This window comes from Taurulus bubalis (genome assembly GCF_910589615.1).
Source record: "Taurulus bubalis genome assembly, chromosome: 8".
Lineage (NCBI taxonomy): Eukaryota > Metazoa > Chordata > Actinopteri > Perciformes > Cottidae > Taurulus > Taurulus bubalis.
In genome coordinates, this window is record NC_136596.1 from 13,295,051 (window position 1) to 13,314,767 (window position 19,717).

General features: G+C 42.2%; 1 protein-coding gene across 1 annotated transcript in view; it reads right to left on the minus strand.

The window, feature by feature from the left end:
* Window positions 1–19,717, minus strand: part of kiaa0825 (KIAA0825 ortholog) — a gene marked incomplete at both ends in the record, with an annotated part of 100,591 nt that overhangs the window by 66,224 nt on the left and 14,650 nt on the right. The window contains 10 exons of the mRNA XM_079222720.1: window positions 935–1,114; window positions 3,569–3,708; window positions 5,415–5,525; window positions 5,864–6,070; window positions 7,228–7,418; window positions 9,490–9,640; window positions 10,996–11,273; window positions 15,076–15,333; window positions 15,492–15,577; window positions 17,111–17,278. Of these exons, the coding sequence (XP_079078846.1) occupies window positions 935–1,114; window positions 3,569–3,708; window positions 5,415–5,525; window positions 5,864–6,070; window positions 7,228–7,418; window positions 9,490–9,640; window positions 10,996–11,273; window positions 15,076–15,333; window positions 15,492–15,577; window positions 17,111–17,278 (1,770 nt within the window). The remainder of the gene's footprint in view (window positions 1–934; window positions 1,115–3,568; window positions 3,709–5,414; window positions 5,526–5,863; window positions 6,071–7,227; window positions 7,419–9,489; window positions 9,641–10,995; window positions 11,274–15,075; window positions 15,334–15,491; window positions 15,578–17,110; window positions 17,279–19,717) is intronic.

Here is a 19,717-nt window from a genome sequence, read left to right on the forward strand (position 1 = left end):
GTAAGTGGAGGAATAGTGAAACACTCAATGTAATCTATGAAAGTTAACTCAGTGAACAGTTTAAATAGACATGGCACTACTAGGGGTATCCTGTAACCAAAGTTATAATACAAAGATTTGGCAGAGTCCAATAATTAACCTAATTACCCTGTGAGGATAAACGATGATTGGATGACTTTCAGAATTTTTGGCTCACTCTATCTCTTTTCTGTTCTTCCCCTCTATCGACCACCCTCCCACCCCCCTGCTCTGTCTCCATCCAAATACTCTTCTCCATTCACCCTAATTTATGCTACAATAATTACCACTCACCCAGGATATAAAAATCACCACCAAAAAGGGCTCCATACTCAACAGGGGTTCTTATTAAGCTCTGTATCAAAGCTTGTACCAGAGAGAGGCACAAAGAAAGAGTTGGGAAGTAATTGCCGTCTTTGTGACAGTATATTAAAGGCATGAATTAGCTTGTGTGCATGCAATGTCAACACTGACCTGTCTTATATCTTATTATATACTTTTTTAGATATATTTTGTATTATCTATGGATAGCTTTACTCTTATATTTAGAAACATACCTAATACACTTTGAGAACATGTAAAAATCTGTTTTCTAATTAATAAAAAGTGAAAATGATCCTGAATTGGTATTTTATCATCACTTCATAGTGAAAAAATAATAATAAACAGAACAGTATACACTTACCTGGAAATACTTAATACTTTCAAATGACATTCAAGTTGCCCTATCATATTTTGGTCTTAACAAATAAACATTTCATAATGCAAAAACAGTACTACATTCTATATCAACAATGTAGGGTAGCGCAGTACTATGATATACAAAAGCACTACAGCTAACTACGGTTAGGCATAGCTCATAGTCTGTAAGGACTCCTGAACCACAACATTATGCAGCAGCTGGTTGCTACTTTACCTGCCAGTGTGTAGAGATGTTCCCATATGTGTGACCTTTCCAAGTATGGTTGAAGAATCTGAGTCAAGGCCTTGGGAACATTACTCAGGCAACTGAAGAGGTTGAACAATGCGACTTTTAAGTCATCTCCTGCCTTGCAGCTCTCCGCAGACATCTCTAAGCAGCTCTCTTGGCAAAACTCTGAGAAGAAAAGAGTCTGTCTGAGTCAGTGAGACATTTCCACGCACAATACAAGAAAATGTGGGGGCAATCAAAATGTCAAAAAATGTATGGACTCTTGATATTCATGAACACTTACTTAATCAACAGTATACACAAAGAGATGACGAGGCTTACTCATATGCACATATGGTCTCAGTTAGGGTGTGTGTAGGTGAGTGTCAAATCTGAATGTTTTTTGAATTACGAATCATAAAATATCAACCTTATGGAGGTAGGTAGTGAAAAATATAAAACCCTATTCTATGAAGCAGCATCTTGATTTCTTTGCACAAAAACCCATTGGAAAATGTCAAGGCTGCCCAACCTGACACATGTTAACAGAAAGGGTGAACAAAAGGCATTGTGAAATAGAAGGGGAAGAAAAACCCTCCATCTGTGTTATATGGAAAAGAAGAAAAAAACAGACCAAAAAAAAACAGAGAAAGGAACAGATTTCAAAGACGCCGCAGCACATGGAGACAGGAAGTGAAAAGGAAGAGGTTTTGACAGGGTGTCCTTGTGGGGCAGCTGTCTGAGCACAGAGCTGAGGATGGAGGTGTGTGCTTGTGTAAACCATATGGATGTCTATATATGTGTTTTGTGTGCTTACAAGTGTGTGTCTGTTAAGTTGACAGAGGTTGCTGAGGAAAGGCCCGTTGCTCCAGAGGTGGCAGACATCCAGCAGTCTGTCAGTCTGCTGGGTGGGAGATGACGGCTATTTGAATAGGAGAGTGTATACCAGCAGCAGTCAATGAGGGGGCGCTGTGATGGAGGGCAGCGCAGCTTCCTTTTGACTAATGCTGGACCATTTTAAAATACCAAGGTTAAATTAGCTGCTGCATTACAGGGACAGTAACAACATCCACTTTGATAAGAGGCCGGTAGGAAGCCACCACTCAAGGCCCAGATGATACTCATATCCTTTATCTCTCTGTCTCTCTCTCTAAGTGTCACTCTATGTCTCTCTCATTTTCTTTCACAATAACACATCTAACACAGACACTCAAAAGTGGTCAACCAATTAGAAAACATAATGTGCATTTTAATAATGATCCTATTATGGGGCAGCAGATGACTTCAGAAAAACTGATGACAGTGTGGTGACACATCTCTTTCCACTTATAATTCCAATGGGTTTGTGTTTGTGTTTCTATGTCGATTTCCCGATTACTTTTTCTATATGTCCTCGCTGTCTTTCCCTCGCTCTTCGTCCCTCAGCTTATCCAACCTTGATACATAGCCAATACATACACCTGTTTATCTTCCGGACAACCAGTCAACAAGTCAAGAGGGCACTCTTTGCAAACCTCTGTAATTGGAAGCAGACACGCTGACGATAATAAAAAGGCTGTGTGTGGATTTGTGTGTGGGTTGGCTTGTGTGTGTGTGTGTGTGTGTGTGTGTTCTGATTGAGGGTGAGTTGTGCATGATTATTGTAGTCTATTGTATTGTAAGTGTGGAGGAGGTATTATTTGTCTGCAATAGTTACATTTTTTAAATTGCCAGACAATGGGTCGGTCATGTAGCTTGCTAGCTAGCTCTCAAGCTAATTAGTTTGCTTTTATAAGGCAGATTTACTGTACTTTAAAATGGGCCACAGAGCAACAACACAATTGAAAAAGTGCTGTTAAAGAATTAAAGTTAGCATGTGAGAAATAATGTCCTAATGTTTCAACAGCAGCAAGAAACACTCCGCTATATAAATGTATGTGGAAATGCAGTGGCTTGTGGGAGTGCGTTCAGGCAAGCTGTTCCTTCTGTCTGTCTGCTTCCTGGTTAATTAGCCCGTCACCCTGATAACACGCGAGAGTCAGCGCTTCCAGCGTTGATTTACGGCAACGCGCGGGGAGAAGCATTGCAGAGCTTCTGAGCCAGACTCAGACCGAGCGGGAGAACGAGACAGTGAGAGTTGTTATTAATGAGGTCGCTATAATGTGAATTAATGTGCGAGTGCACAACAGTCTTTAAAGGTTAGACTGTTGCCAGTGCGGAGGGGAGAAGAACGAAGGGAAAATCTTTAAAGGTCAGCATGTGTGCTCCGCCTGGGCCTGTTTTGTGTTTATTACTGCTCTCTATTGATTTAGTGATGATGGTGACCAAGGTGAAAATGATGATGATGGCAAAGATGCTGATGATAACTTCATAAAATGGATAGAGCTCATCTAAGGTCTGTATAACTCGCTTAGGATCTTACAGCACCATAATTAAGACATTGGTAAACATCATCCCACACATGGCCCCTGCGGCATTATCTCTGTGGGTCCAGTATTATAAAAATGGAAATATTAAAGAATTAATGAAAGTGGATGAAGGAATGACAGCTCAGCATGTACAGCACATACACATAGACACACACACACACACACACACACACACACACACTGTTCCCATGATCCTTTAACACATCCCTGTACACCTAAATAACTGACTTACGAGAGTTTTCCAGGAGAATTCTGGGCAGGTGACAGTCATTGTAAAGCAGCATTCGCAGTAGCAACCTGGGATTGCATCCTGGGTCAGAGTTCAGCAGCCTCAGCTGACATGCAGAGGCCGCCTGGCCCATCAGGCCGTCTCTGAGAGTGGAAAGAAGGAAAACAAAGTTGACAGTTCTGCAGTGTCAGGTGAGTACAGATAGCAGTCCATTTAGCAAGAGACTACAAAGGAAGGGAAAAGCTTCACAAGTGAAAGTCACTGAAATCTCAGCTGTCTTGGATGACAATCTGGGACGAAATAGTGTTTATGCTACAATGGTAACTTCCCTCAGTGTCACTCACTCCTGATATGAGCTTAGTCTGCAAATGCCTTAACTCTCGATTACTTATAGTGTGCACCGGGAAGGAATTAGCTCTAATCTGGGCCAGCTAAAACCAAATTAACATTTGGGAGACAGCCAAATACATGAATATACAGCAGTACCCCCCTCCTACATCTTTTGTATAACCAAGAGGCTGCAGCCAGCTGTGGGTAATGAGCCGTATCCTTGGTATGCGTGTGCGTGTGTGTGTGTGTGTGTGTGTGCACCCTTCAGAGCCTAAGCTTGTGGTTATGTATGTGTGCAAGTGTGAGGGCATGCTGAAATGCGTGTGCCTGCATATTATTTTATACATCTCAATAAAATCTAATGGAAGAAATGGACAGAGTTTGTCTGAAGAGCGAGGCGGTGGGAGGGAAGCATGGGTGTCTGCCCAGAAATTAACCATTCCATTTGAGCCAGAAAGCCAGAGAAGGGTGTGCCCTGCTGCTTGACTGAGGAAAACTATGTCTCAATCTGACACTGCAATTTATGATGTCACTAGGACCGCAAATCCAGAAGAAATCCTCTTTTAACTGCTCTGATAAATCTTCCCGGCTACAGCGCAGGGTCAGTTTACAGAACCAAGACACACAGATACACACACACAAAGGCAAGAAGAAAGATGCATGAATGTGGGAAAATTCAGAAACATACTTAAGGCCAGAAAAACGAACTTCAGATACTTTCTTTATAGCCTTTAATGCTGGATGATTTATTTATGTGCATTATGGCTTTATTATTGTTTTATTTAATAACCATAACAATGGGCTTTATTTTAATGGGCTGTGAAGAGATCTGGCCACAGAGCCCAAAGCCTGGATGAGGACCTGTGGAACTGGCCCTGGGCCACTGGCAGGCCCCCTGGCCCCTTGCATGCAGGCAGGAGGTGGGAGCAAAGAAATAAAGAGGTCATAAAAACAAACTAATTTCAGCTCTCCAATACTTAGAAGCATGAGAGTTTGATTTGTGCTCCATCAGCACACATTACATCACCTCTGGCAGTGAGGGAGATGAGAGGGGAGGAGGGTGGAGTCAGGGTTGGGGGGCGGGGAGGGTGATTGACTGCACTTTGGAGGTCGAAACAGTAACTGGACACACATGTACACGTGTATGCATGCATGTACACATTCACGCACATTACAGTGTACTCTGTTGACGCTTCATGTGTAAAGCCCTCAGCAACCATCAACATAAACAAAATCAGTGTCAGCAGCTACAGAAGTTTATTTATTATTTTTTTCTTTCTCAGCTTGCATCTGTGTTATATTACCACAGCAACTCTTGCTTGAAGCCCTGAGCAATGGCTAAGTGTGGTAATATATTCGCACATACAGTATGCGACTGTAACTCACACACAAACACATATGGTTCTTTATACAGTGGGTGGAAGTGTGCATGTCGGCTTAGCATACCAGAGTGTGTGTGTATGTAAACTTGCTAGTGTATGATGGGTGATGGACGGTACGGTGGGTGTATTTTACATACCGTATGGCCTGCTCTGAGAAGAGGTCGGGGTTGATAGCATTCAGCCAGTGGACAACATGGCTGTCTGGCGGATGGGGTATGGATTCTTTCTCAGGATTATTCATAAATATCCTGGAAGAATTGAGATCACACATAAAAATTCAACAATTCATATTTATTTTAAATAATTTATTGTTTGGTGGTCACAATTTTTCAGGTAATGATCTAATTAACCCAAACACATCCTCCTGTGTGCATAGTATTCTTTTATTTTACTTTATTTAAAACAGTTGCCAGCCAAGTCATTTGAAGTCAAATGTGGGGCCAAATCCATGGTCAATTAGGACATACGATTCCAGAGTGAATGGCTATGACCTCTTTTCACTCGCTTTATATGAAAAGTAAACCATTTTGGTCTGTCTAGGTAATATTTTAAGGTTGGATAACCAAAACATACTGTGCATACCAACCTATACAGCAAAGATAGAGGAGCAGTGGCAATGACCAGGACTGTCAGGAGTTGGTCACACAGGCTGTGGATTTGGTATAGCCAGTCTGATCCGCCCGCTATTATGGCAATTGCTGTAGAGGGATTGGAGCGCACCAAGGCCTCTGGACTTTTACAAACACTCCACATCAGCTGCTCCACATATAGCAACAGGGCTGTAATGTCACACCTTAAACACAGAGTAGAAAAACAGAAACAGTGAATGTATAGATGAAAACAGAAAAGATGAGATGTGTGGGAATATGTGAGAAGAACACACAAAGAATAAAGAAAGGCACTGAAAGCCAAATCCCTGTCTTCAAAGGCTGCATACACCAATACATCATGAACTAACAGGCTCATTGCACAGCCAGTCAGATAACAGAACCTCCTGGGGATTTTACTGTTGAAAGTACTATGGGCTTTGGATTTCACAATAAAAGTCATTGCTTTTACATCTATACGCCCCTAAATCTGTTTCCTCAATTGGTTACGGAGTGCTGCTCATCTTCTCTCATCTCCTTATGCTCGCTCTTCCCATGGCCAAAAATCGTTATTAGACCCACCCAGAGATGGGCTGATACAAGTGAGGTGAGGTATTAGAGTACCCATGTGAGTGCTACACAAACTGGAAACTTTGAGAGGCTTTGAAAAGCCATATGTTTCGACTAGCTTTACACTTTACAAATGTCCCTCTAGAAACGCCTGCATTTCCAAGCAACATAAACCAGGCTTTGTGTTGACATCAAGTGGTGCTATACATGTACAATGCACTTCATCTTTGTCACTCTTTCCTCCTCTTACTGTGTGTCACAGTTTAGCCTGTTCATTGTCTTCATTCAGCTGTTAGGAGGAGGAAGAGGATGGAGAAGATGATCCCCTGAGCCTGTATAAAGAGTGGGCCTATGACGTGCTAACACTCCGTCAGACCACCTCCAGCTTTGGACCCACAGGAGCTGAGTGAAAGTAGGCTAACAGTGAGAGAGGTTAAACCAGTTGGGCTCTTTCTAGGACTTCTGATGTAATTTAGAATTTCATTATTCCATTATGTATAGACAAGCCTACATCCATTCATGAATTCATGTTGGCTATACAAATTCATGTGAGAAAAGTTAAAACATAAAAGCAGAGCTATACACATACAATTTATAGTCATTGACAATTTTCATTTTTTTATTTTTTTATTTGATAGATAACTTCGGGTTCAAAGTACAAATTCTTTTATACATAAATTCGTTTTTTGCGCGGTCCATAGATAAGGCCTTGTGAATTGGTACTTGATGTTTTGTCTTTTTTTTTTAAAGTAGGTGCCCACATAATAACTTTGAGAACACTGTGATGGAGTACCTGATTTGCATGTGTCTCTTGTATGAAGGACGGGCCCTGGCATATCTTTGCACCAGCAGCTGTAAAGTCTCTGACAGCACCTGGCCGAGTACCTCCTTGGCCATCTCTGCCGGAAGCACCGCCCACAGGTCGCTACGGAGCCCACACAGGAAGTAGAACCACATCTGCACCGAGAAAGAACAGCGCTCACCCTGTGGAAGAAAGTGGTGGATGGCAGGGGGGTGGGGGAGATGTTGCAGATGATGAAGACATATTGTGATATGGATATTGACAGTGAAGCAAAAAGACCTAACCCAGAAAAAAAGAGGGAGATAACAAAAGAGGAAGAGAAAGAGAGTGAGAGAGAAAACATGAAGGAGAACAAAGAGAGAGAGAAACAGAGAGGCAGGTCTGTCAACACCAGGATGTCTCAGTGGTCACGCCACCTGCACTCTGCACCTGGGTTTCTTCCCCCACTGGGATTTTAGACTGCTTTAAAGTCCTGACCTGGAGAACACATCACTTGCACGCACATTCACGCACGCCCACACGTACAGAGAGAGAAAGAGAGAAGGGGGGAAGGGGGGAAATTGAGAACTTCACTGAATAAAGTGAGCAAAGACAAGTGAGAGTGAGAAGAAAGAAAGACAGTCAAACAGAGAGGGGGAAGGACTGATGAAGGAAAAGAGATTAGTATCCTGTTTAACCTCCAACAATGAACTGCTCCAGCATATCTCCGCCACACACGTTCGGATTGAATGTGTGTGGCGGAGATACCAACACACCCAAAACTTCCGACGGTCTTCAAACTAATCATGCCTCACAGTCCCTTTCCATTTTCTTCCCACTTCACTTCACCTCATCTGTCTCATATTTTACTTCTCTCCTTCCTCTCCCTTCCTCTCCTCCCTGGAGGCAGTCATTTAGGGATCGGTGGTTGATGGGGAGCGTGACCGAGCTCTATGTCCGGGATTAGGGCGCCATCCCCGCCTGTGGTAACAGACGTTGGATCCAAAACAAGAGCAGCCGCAACTATATGTGTGGTTGGACTTTTTAATCTGTTCTCTCAAGTCAAACTTTATTTAACCAGCCAGGTCAACTTCGAACAAATTCATATTCGAAATGACGGCCTGACAGCAGTGAGGACTGAATCTGGGATGGAGAACCGAGGATAGAATTAAATGGGAAACTTATAACTGCTTTTTCTTTCTCAAATTAAATGTAGCATTTCGCTCTAAAGCCAAAATCCTGACAAGGAAGGTAGCCAAGGTCATGCTCCATACTCCTTTTGATCGCCTTAACTGACTTCATGTGTTGTTTTTAATCGCGTATTAAATAGTTCACTGCCAACAACTATTCATGTGTCAATATCAATGTAATATAACAAAAATAAATAAAATAAGGGTCTCTCATGGAGCGACACTGAGCTGTAAATGAGCCAAGAAACAAGTCTGGGGATCCAGAAAATGGAAACCTCATGCATACAACTACACAAATAACTACACATTGATACATATATACACACCAAATGAAATGAATCCTGAGATGCTGCTGCACAACCACACATACGTTCATCTGCACAGATGCACACAGACTTGCTTGAACAAAAGCACACACCTGCGCACAGCAGGTCTGTCTGACACCAGTGACCCGGGGAAGGAGAGAGGAACAAAGTGAAAAAAAAGGCAAAAGCAGGGTAAAGTATGAAAGAGAGAGCAGGTTTAGATTGGTTTAAGGGCATAAAGGTAGGGGAGTTTCAGAGGCCCTATGCTGTTTCCAGACAGTCCCAGTGTAGACTGCAGACTTCAGACAGCTGAATCCCTGGAGCCCCCAAGGCAGCATGGAAACCACAGATGTTCTCAGGGAGCTCTGAGTAGAAGGATTGGTTAGAAGCGGGAGAGTGGGAGGTAAAGGTGTATTGTGGGAATGAAAAGAAGAAGTGAGAAAGCTCCAGAGTATAATTCCTAGAGTTCCTCAAATCTACAGAAAAAGTCGACTACGACACGTGGCAATAGAATTTCTACTTTTTACAATGAAAGGAATGAAATCAACACTAGATAATACTGCAGATGTTTTATGTATTAGTCTTTTTGATTTGGAGCTAAATAAGTAATACTCAAACAGGCTCCACTTATACATCTTAAATGTCAAAAAGTTTATGAAGACAGTGAAATATATTTTATCTTAAGAGTTTAGCACGGTGTGGATAAGTATTTTTTAGGTGTCCTACAGGGAAAGGAAATCAAACTTGCTAGTTTTCATGGAAATGTGACGTCACTTTACCTCGTAGAAAGGTTTGGGGTCAGCCCAGTGGTGACTCTCTGCGTCTTGAAGAATGCAGGCGGAACAAACCTGGATACAGTAGGCAGTCAGCTGGTCTCTTAATGCCTCCACTGTATCCTGGTACTTCTGGATAGGCAGCAGGGTCAGGGGTCTGGGCATGGGGGAGAGAAACAAACTGTTAACGGTAATGACAGAAAATACTAAATCTATGATGCATATGGTGTAAGAAGAAAGGGGCCGCTAGGGTCAAGAATCCAATCGGGCACAATCCTGTAATCCAGATGCATACTTGATTACTGTATATTCAGGGAGCTATCAAACACACATGAGGTGAGATGATTACATGAAAGAACTGATGATTTATTCTAAAAGTTAAGTTTGACATTTCGTATCCTTTAAATCTGCCAGCCTTGATACTTTCCAGAGAGAGCCAAGAGTTTAACAGGGGTGCAGGAGGTGTAAAACCAGGGGGACTGAATGGTGTAGAGAGAGGGAAGTGCTTTATGACTGGAGGGGCACGATGTGAGTGCAGGTGGAGGGGTGCAAAGGGCCAGAGGTGGGACAACAGCAGCACTGAGGGCACCAGAGATGCCTTTAAAAGGGGATGTGTGGAGAGCAGAGGTTAAGGGGGTATTATGGGGCATAAAAACTCACCAGATGTGGACACAATATGGGCGTCATTACCTTCTGTCAATCACTTCTACTCTTTTTTTCTTTTTACTTTCTGGTCCCTTCGTCTTGATCTAAAATGTACAATTTGGCTCGTAGATTTTGGAAGAAGGATTCTACCTAAATATACTGTATATTAAATAAACATGTAACAATACAAACAGAGCACCTGGAGTGAGTTGAGATACACTGATTCAGTCTGTGGCACAACGGTTTATAATGCAATTTTGTTTATTATCTGTTGAGCAAGCTATCTGATTAGGTTATCGTGGATAAATTGACAGCAGTTTGGAAATTATTGACTGATGTTAAAGTGAGGATGTTGGAAGCAAGGCCTGTCTGATAATTTTTGACGTAGCCTGATTCCCTCTACAGTCACCATCTGCAGTTGTATAAATCATTGTTGTATTATTATTGTAACTACATGTATTGGTCCTGTGATTATGAAATACAGACAGTAAAATCCTAATTTGCCAATGTGACTAATCTCCATGTTTCTACTGATTAGTGCAGCGAGTCAGCATCACTCACTCACACAGACATGTTCCCCATGGCTCAATGTTTATGTTGTTGTTCCTTTTGAAAGGCAGCCATAACTGTAACATAAACATTTGGGACTCCCAACCTGCATTTCAAGTCATTCATTGAGGTCACCAGATTAAATTAATAAACGTTAACACTTTCTGTATTTTATCCAATGAATGCTGGAGTGGATAGAGGGACAGATATAGAGGATGTAGTAAAACAAACACATACATCAATGCACAGCAGCCAATATACCATTCCACTCCCATGCCATAATACCCACCAACACACACAGATACAACCTCTCCTTACACTTTAGCTGAAGTAGTATTTGAATCTTTCAGCCTGGCATGGTAGTGCTCCAGTCGTTGGTGCACATAAATGCAAGTGGCCAGCAGAGCAGGCATGTTCCTCAGAGGTGCACAGGATGGTACCTCAAGGGCCCTCTCTTGCAAACGGCCCAGCATGGCCAACGCTGCCCTGCTACATGTCTCCACAAAGCTTGATCGCACTTCCAGGAGAGAGCTGTCCCGGCAGGCTGCTGCCAAGGGTAGTAAGGCATCCAGCTCAGTCATGATGGCTCCACAGAACTGAAGGGAAAGAGAAGGCAAAGACAAGATAAGATGATTTCAATAACAGAGGGGAAACCTGTCAGTAAGAGGAAAAACATCAGAGAGCGACCTCATTAGATATAAATAATGGAACATTTGCGGGGAGTCATCAGAATGACAAGGATTCGAGACTGAGCTGAGTATTACACATGCATTTTTCTCTAACATTGTGCAAGCCACATGACAGCTGAAAAGCAAACATCAGTGCAAATGTAGAATACAGATGTCTAAAGACATTCCCTCCAAATAAACTTGGCTGCTGAACTTAACATAATTGGTATCAGGTCAAATAAAACCTTTACTTCTGAGAGTACATCAGCACTAATTTTATCACAGCATACATCATGTTCACCACATTCAAGCAAAAATGTTACAGCACATAGGCAGAGGTGGGGATTCAGATGTACTGAAAGGAGAGCATAAGAAAAGGTAAGGCAAAGGTGAAAGTGAAGAAGGAAAATGGAGCTGTTTCAGTAATGTAGAATACCTATTACTATTTCTATAAACTGACTGAGCAACAAGTAAGATGTATTTAACTCATCCACATTTGACCTGGAAAAAGGCCTATGGGGTCAGGGCTGCCCACATCATTCTTCTTCGAGTGTGTGTGTGTGTGTGTGTGTGTGTGTGTGTGTGTGTGTGTGTGTGTGTGTGTGTGTGTGTGTGTGTGTGCCGTTGATATATCTGTAGAGAGCAAGATGCACACCTTGACACCATTGCCTTTTCTACCTCATGTGCTTCGTATTGACACACATTGAAAACAGTGAAAGATGATCAGGCAAGCGCCAAGGAGTCACGTGTGTGTGAGTTCCTGCGCCTCCACATTTATACACCTATACATGTGAGTTATGAGTCAGGCAGATTCTTAAAAAGACTTAAAACAGAGCACATGTCCCTTATGCTACCAAGCCAGGTCACACTGAGGGGAAAAAAGAATCACCATAACTCAGAAAACTCTATGCAAGTTTAGTCAATCAATCAATCACAGCATGTGTTACTTGCTTCTCGAGTCACGCACTCTATTACTTGAGTCACTATAGGAGCTGACTGGGGACGTTCTGTCAGATTGGGGCTCCAGTGTGTGTGTACACAATTGACAAACTCACAATCTCTTTACACAATTTTCTCCAAGCTTCCAATGGGGTTAAAAGGCCTGTGAACAATGGCCGTTTGGGCAATTAAGTCAATATCTGACTGTATGTAGTTCATTAGGAGCTTAGCTTTGAGAGAGTGAGAGGGCAGAGGCATACACAACACTCAGCATTAGCAAAGTGATAGAGAGGCCCCGGAGAAGCATCTCATACACATACAGTGCACGGACACAAACACACACACTGAGCAGACAGTCATCGCCACATGCACACTTGCGCAACAACCACCACACACTTGCATCCACACTGAAGTCAGACTGAAACCTTAACTAGCAAAGATCAAAGCCCAGAATCCCACTAGGACCATTGCAGCAAGGTGAAATAGATTGTATGAAGTTTTTAAGTGCTAGGGAGGCCTGTTTGTGCATGCACAATTTGGAGTAGACAGACAAGTGAACTGAACATGCAGGTGAAGTCTGCATACAGAAAAGGCACTTCTGCTGCTTTAATAGAGAAGTAGATCCTAATTTAGAAAGGCCCACCCAAACAAGGAAAGTTCAATCCCAGCTTCTGACAAGAGGGCGAGTTCCGGCTGTATTTGGCATTTTACTCACTACTGACTGCCAATGATAAAAAGTACACAATCTAAGGTACTCTGATGGATGAACAGTAACGTCGCAGCCTGCATATGTATGGTAATACAGACAGTGAAGTGGGTTCACATGAAAAAGAAGCGAGGATTGAGGTATGAACATATGAATATAAATGTGTGAAATATTGATCCATCATAATGCCTTTGAACTGGCAATATTTCATGCTTGTGTCTTGTATAGTAATTTGCTCTCTGCTCAAACACTAGCGCATGTGTCAAAAAAGGACAGAGGGGGTAAAACATATACATATAATACCTAACGGTCTCGTCTTGGATGTCTGTCTGGCTCGCTGTTATTGAATGCAAATGCATGCATGTATAACCTTTGGGCTGAAAGGCTCTCATCTTTGAAGCGTTGACCTACACATAAATATGTTGTACAGGTCCTGAGCACAGACAAATTCTGACACTTGTTAGCAATGAGAGCCAAAAATACTGTCAGTGTAAAAGGGCTAGAGGAGAAGAGAAGGGGGAGGAGAGAAAGAGGTGAGGCAGTAATGATAAGAGTCTGTGCAATGTGAAGTGCAGGGTAGCAGAAGAGTTAAAAGAAGGTGGGAGAAAGTGAGTTCCAGAAACTTTCAGAAAGAAAAGTTGTTCAGCAAAGGTAAAAAAAAACAAAAACAGGACAGTGTCATTCTAAATGGAAGTAAGTATGTGGAATTCCAGCTCAGAACATTGGAGAACCTTTGTAGTTAGACACTAAGCATGGTCTCACGTCGGACTCTGGTCTTCCTTCTGGGAAAAGTCTCCCTAACCTCTCCCTGCCATTTCCCAGGCCCTCTCTTCTCATCTCCTCTCCAACTATCCTGTCTTTATCCTGCTCTCTGCCCTGCCTCTTAGTGAGACATCTCTCTATCATCTGGATACCCGATACGTTCCCCAATTAAACACCTTTCTCTACACACCATCTAGCCCTCATACTATCCCATATCTTGCGTATTGGTTACCCCCTGTCTCTCTTTTGTTCTAAGAGTCCTCCCCTCAAGTAATGCTGATGATTCTTTCCAAGGCCCTTTCTGATCCAGGGTGTCAACTGTGTCAGGCCCAAATCATTTGGGCTCTCTATTGGAGAGGGTGCTTTCTGCTATGGCTACAAACCCATTAATCTCCCTTAGGTCTAGGTGATGTTTGTAGACATGCATTGTTCAGCCATGTACTAATAAAGGAGGATAACCAGGAGAGGGGCACAGGTGTGTATGGCAATGCATGCTCATGCAGAGGGTGAGGAGTGACATGTTGGGGTCTAATACATAGGTTAATTGTACACAATTACCCATTGTATTAGACAGGTGCATGTGTTTGTGAGTGTGTGTTTCAGTTTGTGTGAACATAGACCAGCTAAGTATTACAGAATTATAATGTCATCAATTGTGTGTGGGAGAAAAACAGTGGCTTACAGTGTTGGTAGAGTTGTTTAATGTGAATAACATGTGAAGCACATGCATAGAAGCCCATCTAGATTGGGGACAGACCAATAAGGGATAAAATAAATGAAATATTCAGAATTACATTTTCAAGTTATGCTTTTTCTTTTGTAACTTTTATTCTTAAAGAGAAGAAAAGACAACAGAAGTAAACAAGAGAAGACATTTTGACTTGAAATTTGCTTGTTAACAAGTATGAATGCTTGCACTGTATGAGAAATGATTTCATACATTTTACTTTGATGATCTAGTGCATGGTCCTGATTAAGAGAAACAGCTTCATGTGTGGACTGTTGTCTTACTAACAGGTTTTTATCGTTGTACTTAAAAATCTGTCAATCATTACAGAAGTTTTTAATTATATTTTGGTAGCAAGTCTACCACGTTGTTTTCATTAAGATTACAGATTGTACCATGAATGGGAAAACTAAAAAGAAAGAGAGGTCAGACATGGTTTCCTCGTTTTTGGTTTTCTGTGTAACTTGCAAGATATGTCTGTATCACTTACTTAACGTAAATATATTATACTTTATAAGGAATAATATATATAAAAGTAAAAAAATACCACTACTTAGCTTCACAACCATTCTATCCGACCAAAAAACTGGGAGTACCTTGGCGATCATTTTTGGAGTCTCTCTTTCTGAGTAGGTGTAGAAGGAGTCTTCTCTGAGATGGGAGCTGCCGGCTGCGATGTCGGTGTGTCCTGTAGTTCGGCTCAGGGTGATGGAGGTATGTCCTGAAGAATGTAATGCTTCTTCCTGCTGTAGACTCTTGGTACAAACGTCATCCAGCACCACTTTAACACAATGTGCCATGTGAGGGACCAGCCCCCTAAATGCTGACCTCCAGTCAAACTCCAAAACCTGCACCTGCAAAATAGAGCCAACAGCCACTTCATTTTGGAATGCTGAAGGGGATATTTTTACCTGTTGTAAAATGATAACAAGACTGAATGACTTTGAATTGCTGTAATAGAACAGAAACTTTCTCACAAGGGTCTTAAAATGAACACATAGAAAAGTCTCACCTCTGGCATTTGGAGAAGTGTTTCTGCAGTGGATTTCTTGCCATCTGTTGTCACATCTGAATCCTCTCTGTTCTTTTTCAAGATGCCTGAATAACATTGCAAACATCATTTAATAAATCTTTAAAGACATCAAACAGTGACTGTGCCTGTTAGAGCTCTCAAATAACGTCAAAGAAATCTCAACAGGGACCAACAATGATTCAGAAACTCACAAGATAAAAATGGAAGGTTATGTGGTGATAGTCAGTAGCATCTTTTCTGAGATTCCCATATCACACATAATATACTGTATTATATTGTGTGGTAAGGGCCTGACTGAATGCAAAGTGTAGTGACATGAAAGCAACTGTAAATAACTCAGAGCCAGATATGGGTCATTTTGCTCCCATCCTTCCCCATGAGCTCAAAAGAGACAGTGACCGGAGAATAACTACATGCCTCAGAGGGAGAAGCAAAAGGCAGTAAATCCTAATGGCAACTGCTTTACGAGTCTAAATTTGGGGCTTAGATTTGATTTGAACCCAGATAGCATCAACCACATGGGGTAATTCCATGAGGGGAGATTGTGTTGATGTGTGGGGAGACGGGGATATGTAGGGGGGACATGAAGACAAGCGTACAGGATGTTGGGCTGGTTTGCAATTAAAAAGCGTGAACATCATGGCCACAATTTCCTAATCAGAAGGAGAAGAGTGAGACCCCAGGCGAGGCAATTTAGCCGAACAAGACCGCATGGAATGGAAGAAGGAGGAAGCAGCAAGCGCATCACTTTTTGACCTTTAAGCCCATCTGATGAATTTCTGGTAATTAAGCCGTTTGATTGCCTGGAATTAATGATTTGGATAACTGCCCTTTAAAGGCTGTTTACCTCTCTGTAAATTGAGCCTTTCTGCAAATCTTGTTTTTGTAAATGTAACCTTTATGGAAATTACTCCATGCACCAAAAGCTTTCATTTAACATCTCTATAGCGGCAGTTCAAAGGGGAGAGAGGAAAAGGATACTAAAGGCTTATATAATACCCACGATAATTCCCTACTAAAATAACATTTCTTCAGACACAACTCAGATTCCCTGGTAGAACATGCAACAATGTGTGTGGGTGTGTGTGTGTGTGTGTGTGTGTGTGTGTGTGTGTGTGTGTGTGTGTGTGTGTGTGTGTGTGTGTGTGTGTGTGTGTGTGTTCACAACTGGACTGTTGATGCCTGGAGGACTGTAGCAAGAAACTACATAGGTCCCCCCACTGTAACCAAAGTCTAATTATCTAATCATTCATTATCTGTTTGATCATTTTCAGCTAACTCTAGCTGTCTACTTGATAGTCTAAATACTGCTTCAGAACCGTTTCCTCACTGTGAGGCAAACACTCTTGTGGGAAAACATAGAAAATATTCAAATATCCTTTTGGCCTTAAAATTGTTCATTTTAAAAGTATTTGATCAGAAGAATATTTAATTATTATCTGTCATGTTTAATCGTACAATTGTAAATGTAACCTGCATCACATTACATTACTAAGACTACTCAATTCCCCAGGAAAAGTAAAGAGATCATGATACCGGAGGTAGCCACAGCCCTGGTTACATGTCTATTATGTATACACACATGCATGGAGTCGTACCTTTTACAGAGGGAGTCTCTCCTGTACAATCAATGATGGTCATATTAGTGACCAGCTCCTTCACAATCCTCTCAAACCCCAGCAGGGTGCAGGCTAGCTGGGTTAACGCCCTCAGCTGGTGTACAGTTAAACGGAAGCTTCTGTTTTTCATGGGGAGCTCCATTGGCGCTGTGAGGGGGGGGGGGAGAAAAATAATGTAAAATAGGAAAAAATAAACATCGCCTATGCTTGTGAATACATGATTGACGAAGATATAGAGTGAGAATTGCGCGACAGTTTACATTTCAGAAAAGAAATAAACAATTTCATGAAAATAGGTTTTCAACCCAACCTACATGCACTCATAAGAACCCCCCTCAAGTCTTGCCTGGCACGGCACCTCTTATAAAAATCGACCCATTCATGTTTTCCCAAAACACGGCATAAACAAAGAGACAGTGAAAAAATATGCAAAACTTTGCTCCCTGAGAAGTCACACATGCACATCCTTTTCTCTCGGCACAAACTTTTCTCCCCTAACCCGCCGATGACCCCCTCGGCAAATATGGATTTCCCATTTTGGAGGCTGCCAAAGCCATCACCCGGGGGATGTTCCGCATTAAGCTGGAGAATGGGCGGCTGGGAGATGCGTTGCCATACTCGCAGACACATGCACAAATACTTTTGTGTGTCCGCTTAAATGAGCTCCTCTACTGCAAAGGCATTTGGGAATGGATGAGCTCAGTATTAGCCTTGACTCTGAAAGCACAGAGATGATTGAGTGTTGGGAAGGAAAGAAAGAAGAGGGGGGCTCTTTTCCAATAATTGTAACATTATCGCCTCTGGATCCTAATGTAATTTTGCTATATTGTTAAACAAAATCTAACAATATGACAACACACTGTCCCCAAGGACGCCTGGTTTAATCATGCATGAGGCCTTGACTCTCTCTGTGTGTATGCATGTGTGTTTGTTTACATGAGAGTTTATGAGTGAGAGTCGATGACTGCTTGTGTCTGCCGGGTGTGCACATGTGTGTTTATGTGCATGTAATGCAGGTCTTTATGAATAACTTGATTTTGTAGAAGACACTTTCACACACATTTGCACATGTCAGTCTTGCAGGATAATTGCTACACTGCTACCAGACTCTGTGGAATATATTCTGACCTCAAGTTTGTTTGTGTTTGCAAATCGTAGTGTATACATGTATTTATGTGAAAGTGTGTGTGCATGCATCTCTGAAATCACATGTGAATACCTGTGTAATTATTTGGTGTGTGTTAGTGTGTGATTAAGCTGCATTGGTCCGCAGCTCGGCAGCTCCTCTGTAATGGGGTCCAGTGGGAGCCTGTGCTAGAGAGACTACCTCGTTGTGCATGTGTACATGCATGACCTGGCTGACACGCACGTGCCAGCCTCATTCTCCGGCTTGCACATTCACGCACGCACCAACAATCATGTCTATTTCTGAAGTCACCAGCAAATCAACATAGCCTTCCGTGACTCAATGTGGGGGCAACAACTCAAGAGTAAACAATCTAAATCTGATTATACGGGGACACATTAGAGAGAGCTAGTGGATTCTCTAAAAAGCTATCACTACGACCCGCAAACCCATCCACCTTCTGTTGGGCATTCATTTGAGCATAGCACCCATTAACCACCACTTCATCTGGAGAATCACCTTTTCCAGAGCATCATCTCCTTCTCTCCCCTTTGTGACCATTCATTCCTTCAACCTGTGACCCTGTGACTGTTTCACGTGCTCACTAACTCACACTTTAAGTCGTCACACATGACCTTGATGTTTAGCAATGTTCTACCACAGCCTCTTATTGAGCCCTGCCGCCCAGGCTATATAGGTATTTATAGTCGTCTCCCTAGCCAAATAGCCTTATAGCCATAGCAGTCTAGTACACAGCCATCTAAACCTCATTATACCTTTGTCACAACAGTGAGGCCAAATGGAGGCTCTCATAGCCGGTTGATGGAGAGGGTGTGCTTAAAAGCACCCAGGTGTGTCATATAGCGTAGTGCATGGCATGTCTCATAGAGTAGAATGAGGAAGGGCACTAGTAGGCAGAATGGTTCAACCAAAGGTCAATGTACTGAGAATCAATAAGGGAGGACAGGTGCTGGAAGCTGGTGCTGAAAGCAGGGACAAATTATATTGTTAAATATAAGCTCCCCCCTATGACATTAAAGTGTGAGGGTGTTCTTATGAACAAAAAGAAAATCAATTGTTACTGTGATAACCATAAAAGCAATATGCATCTCATCAGAAGCCCTCAAAGTAAGTCAGCATATGGCAAGCAATATGTCATTCAACAAAATGTGTGGAACAGACAAAAAGTGTCTGTGGAAAGTGGGCTTTATGTTTCATATGGAGGAGGAAGATTGCAAAAAATGTCTGAAAACACCAAACTCTGCAGGTCTACAGTGGCCAGTCTCAGTTTGTAGCTTTTAACAATGACAACAATGTAACACAAAAGGAGAAAACAAACAGAGCAGGTATTTTTGGCGAGCCATCAGTCTTCTCCTTGTCTGTCTCTCCTGTGGGATCCACCATCAGCTACACAGCACTCTCTCTCTCTCTCTCTCTCTCTCTCTCTCTCTCTCTCTCTC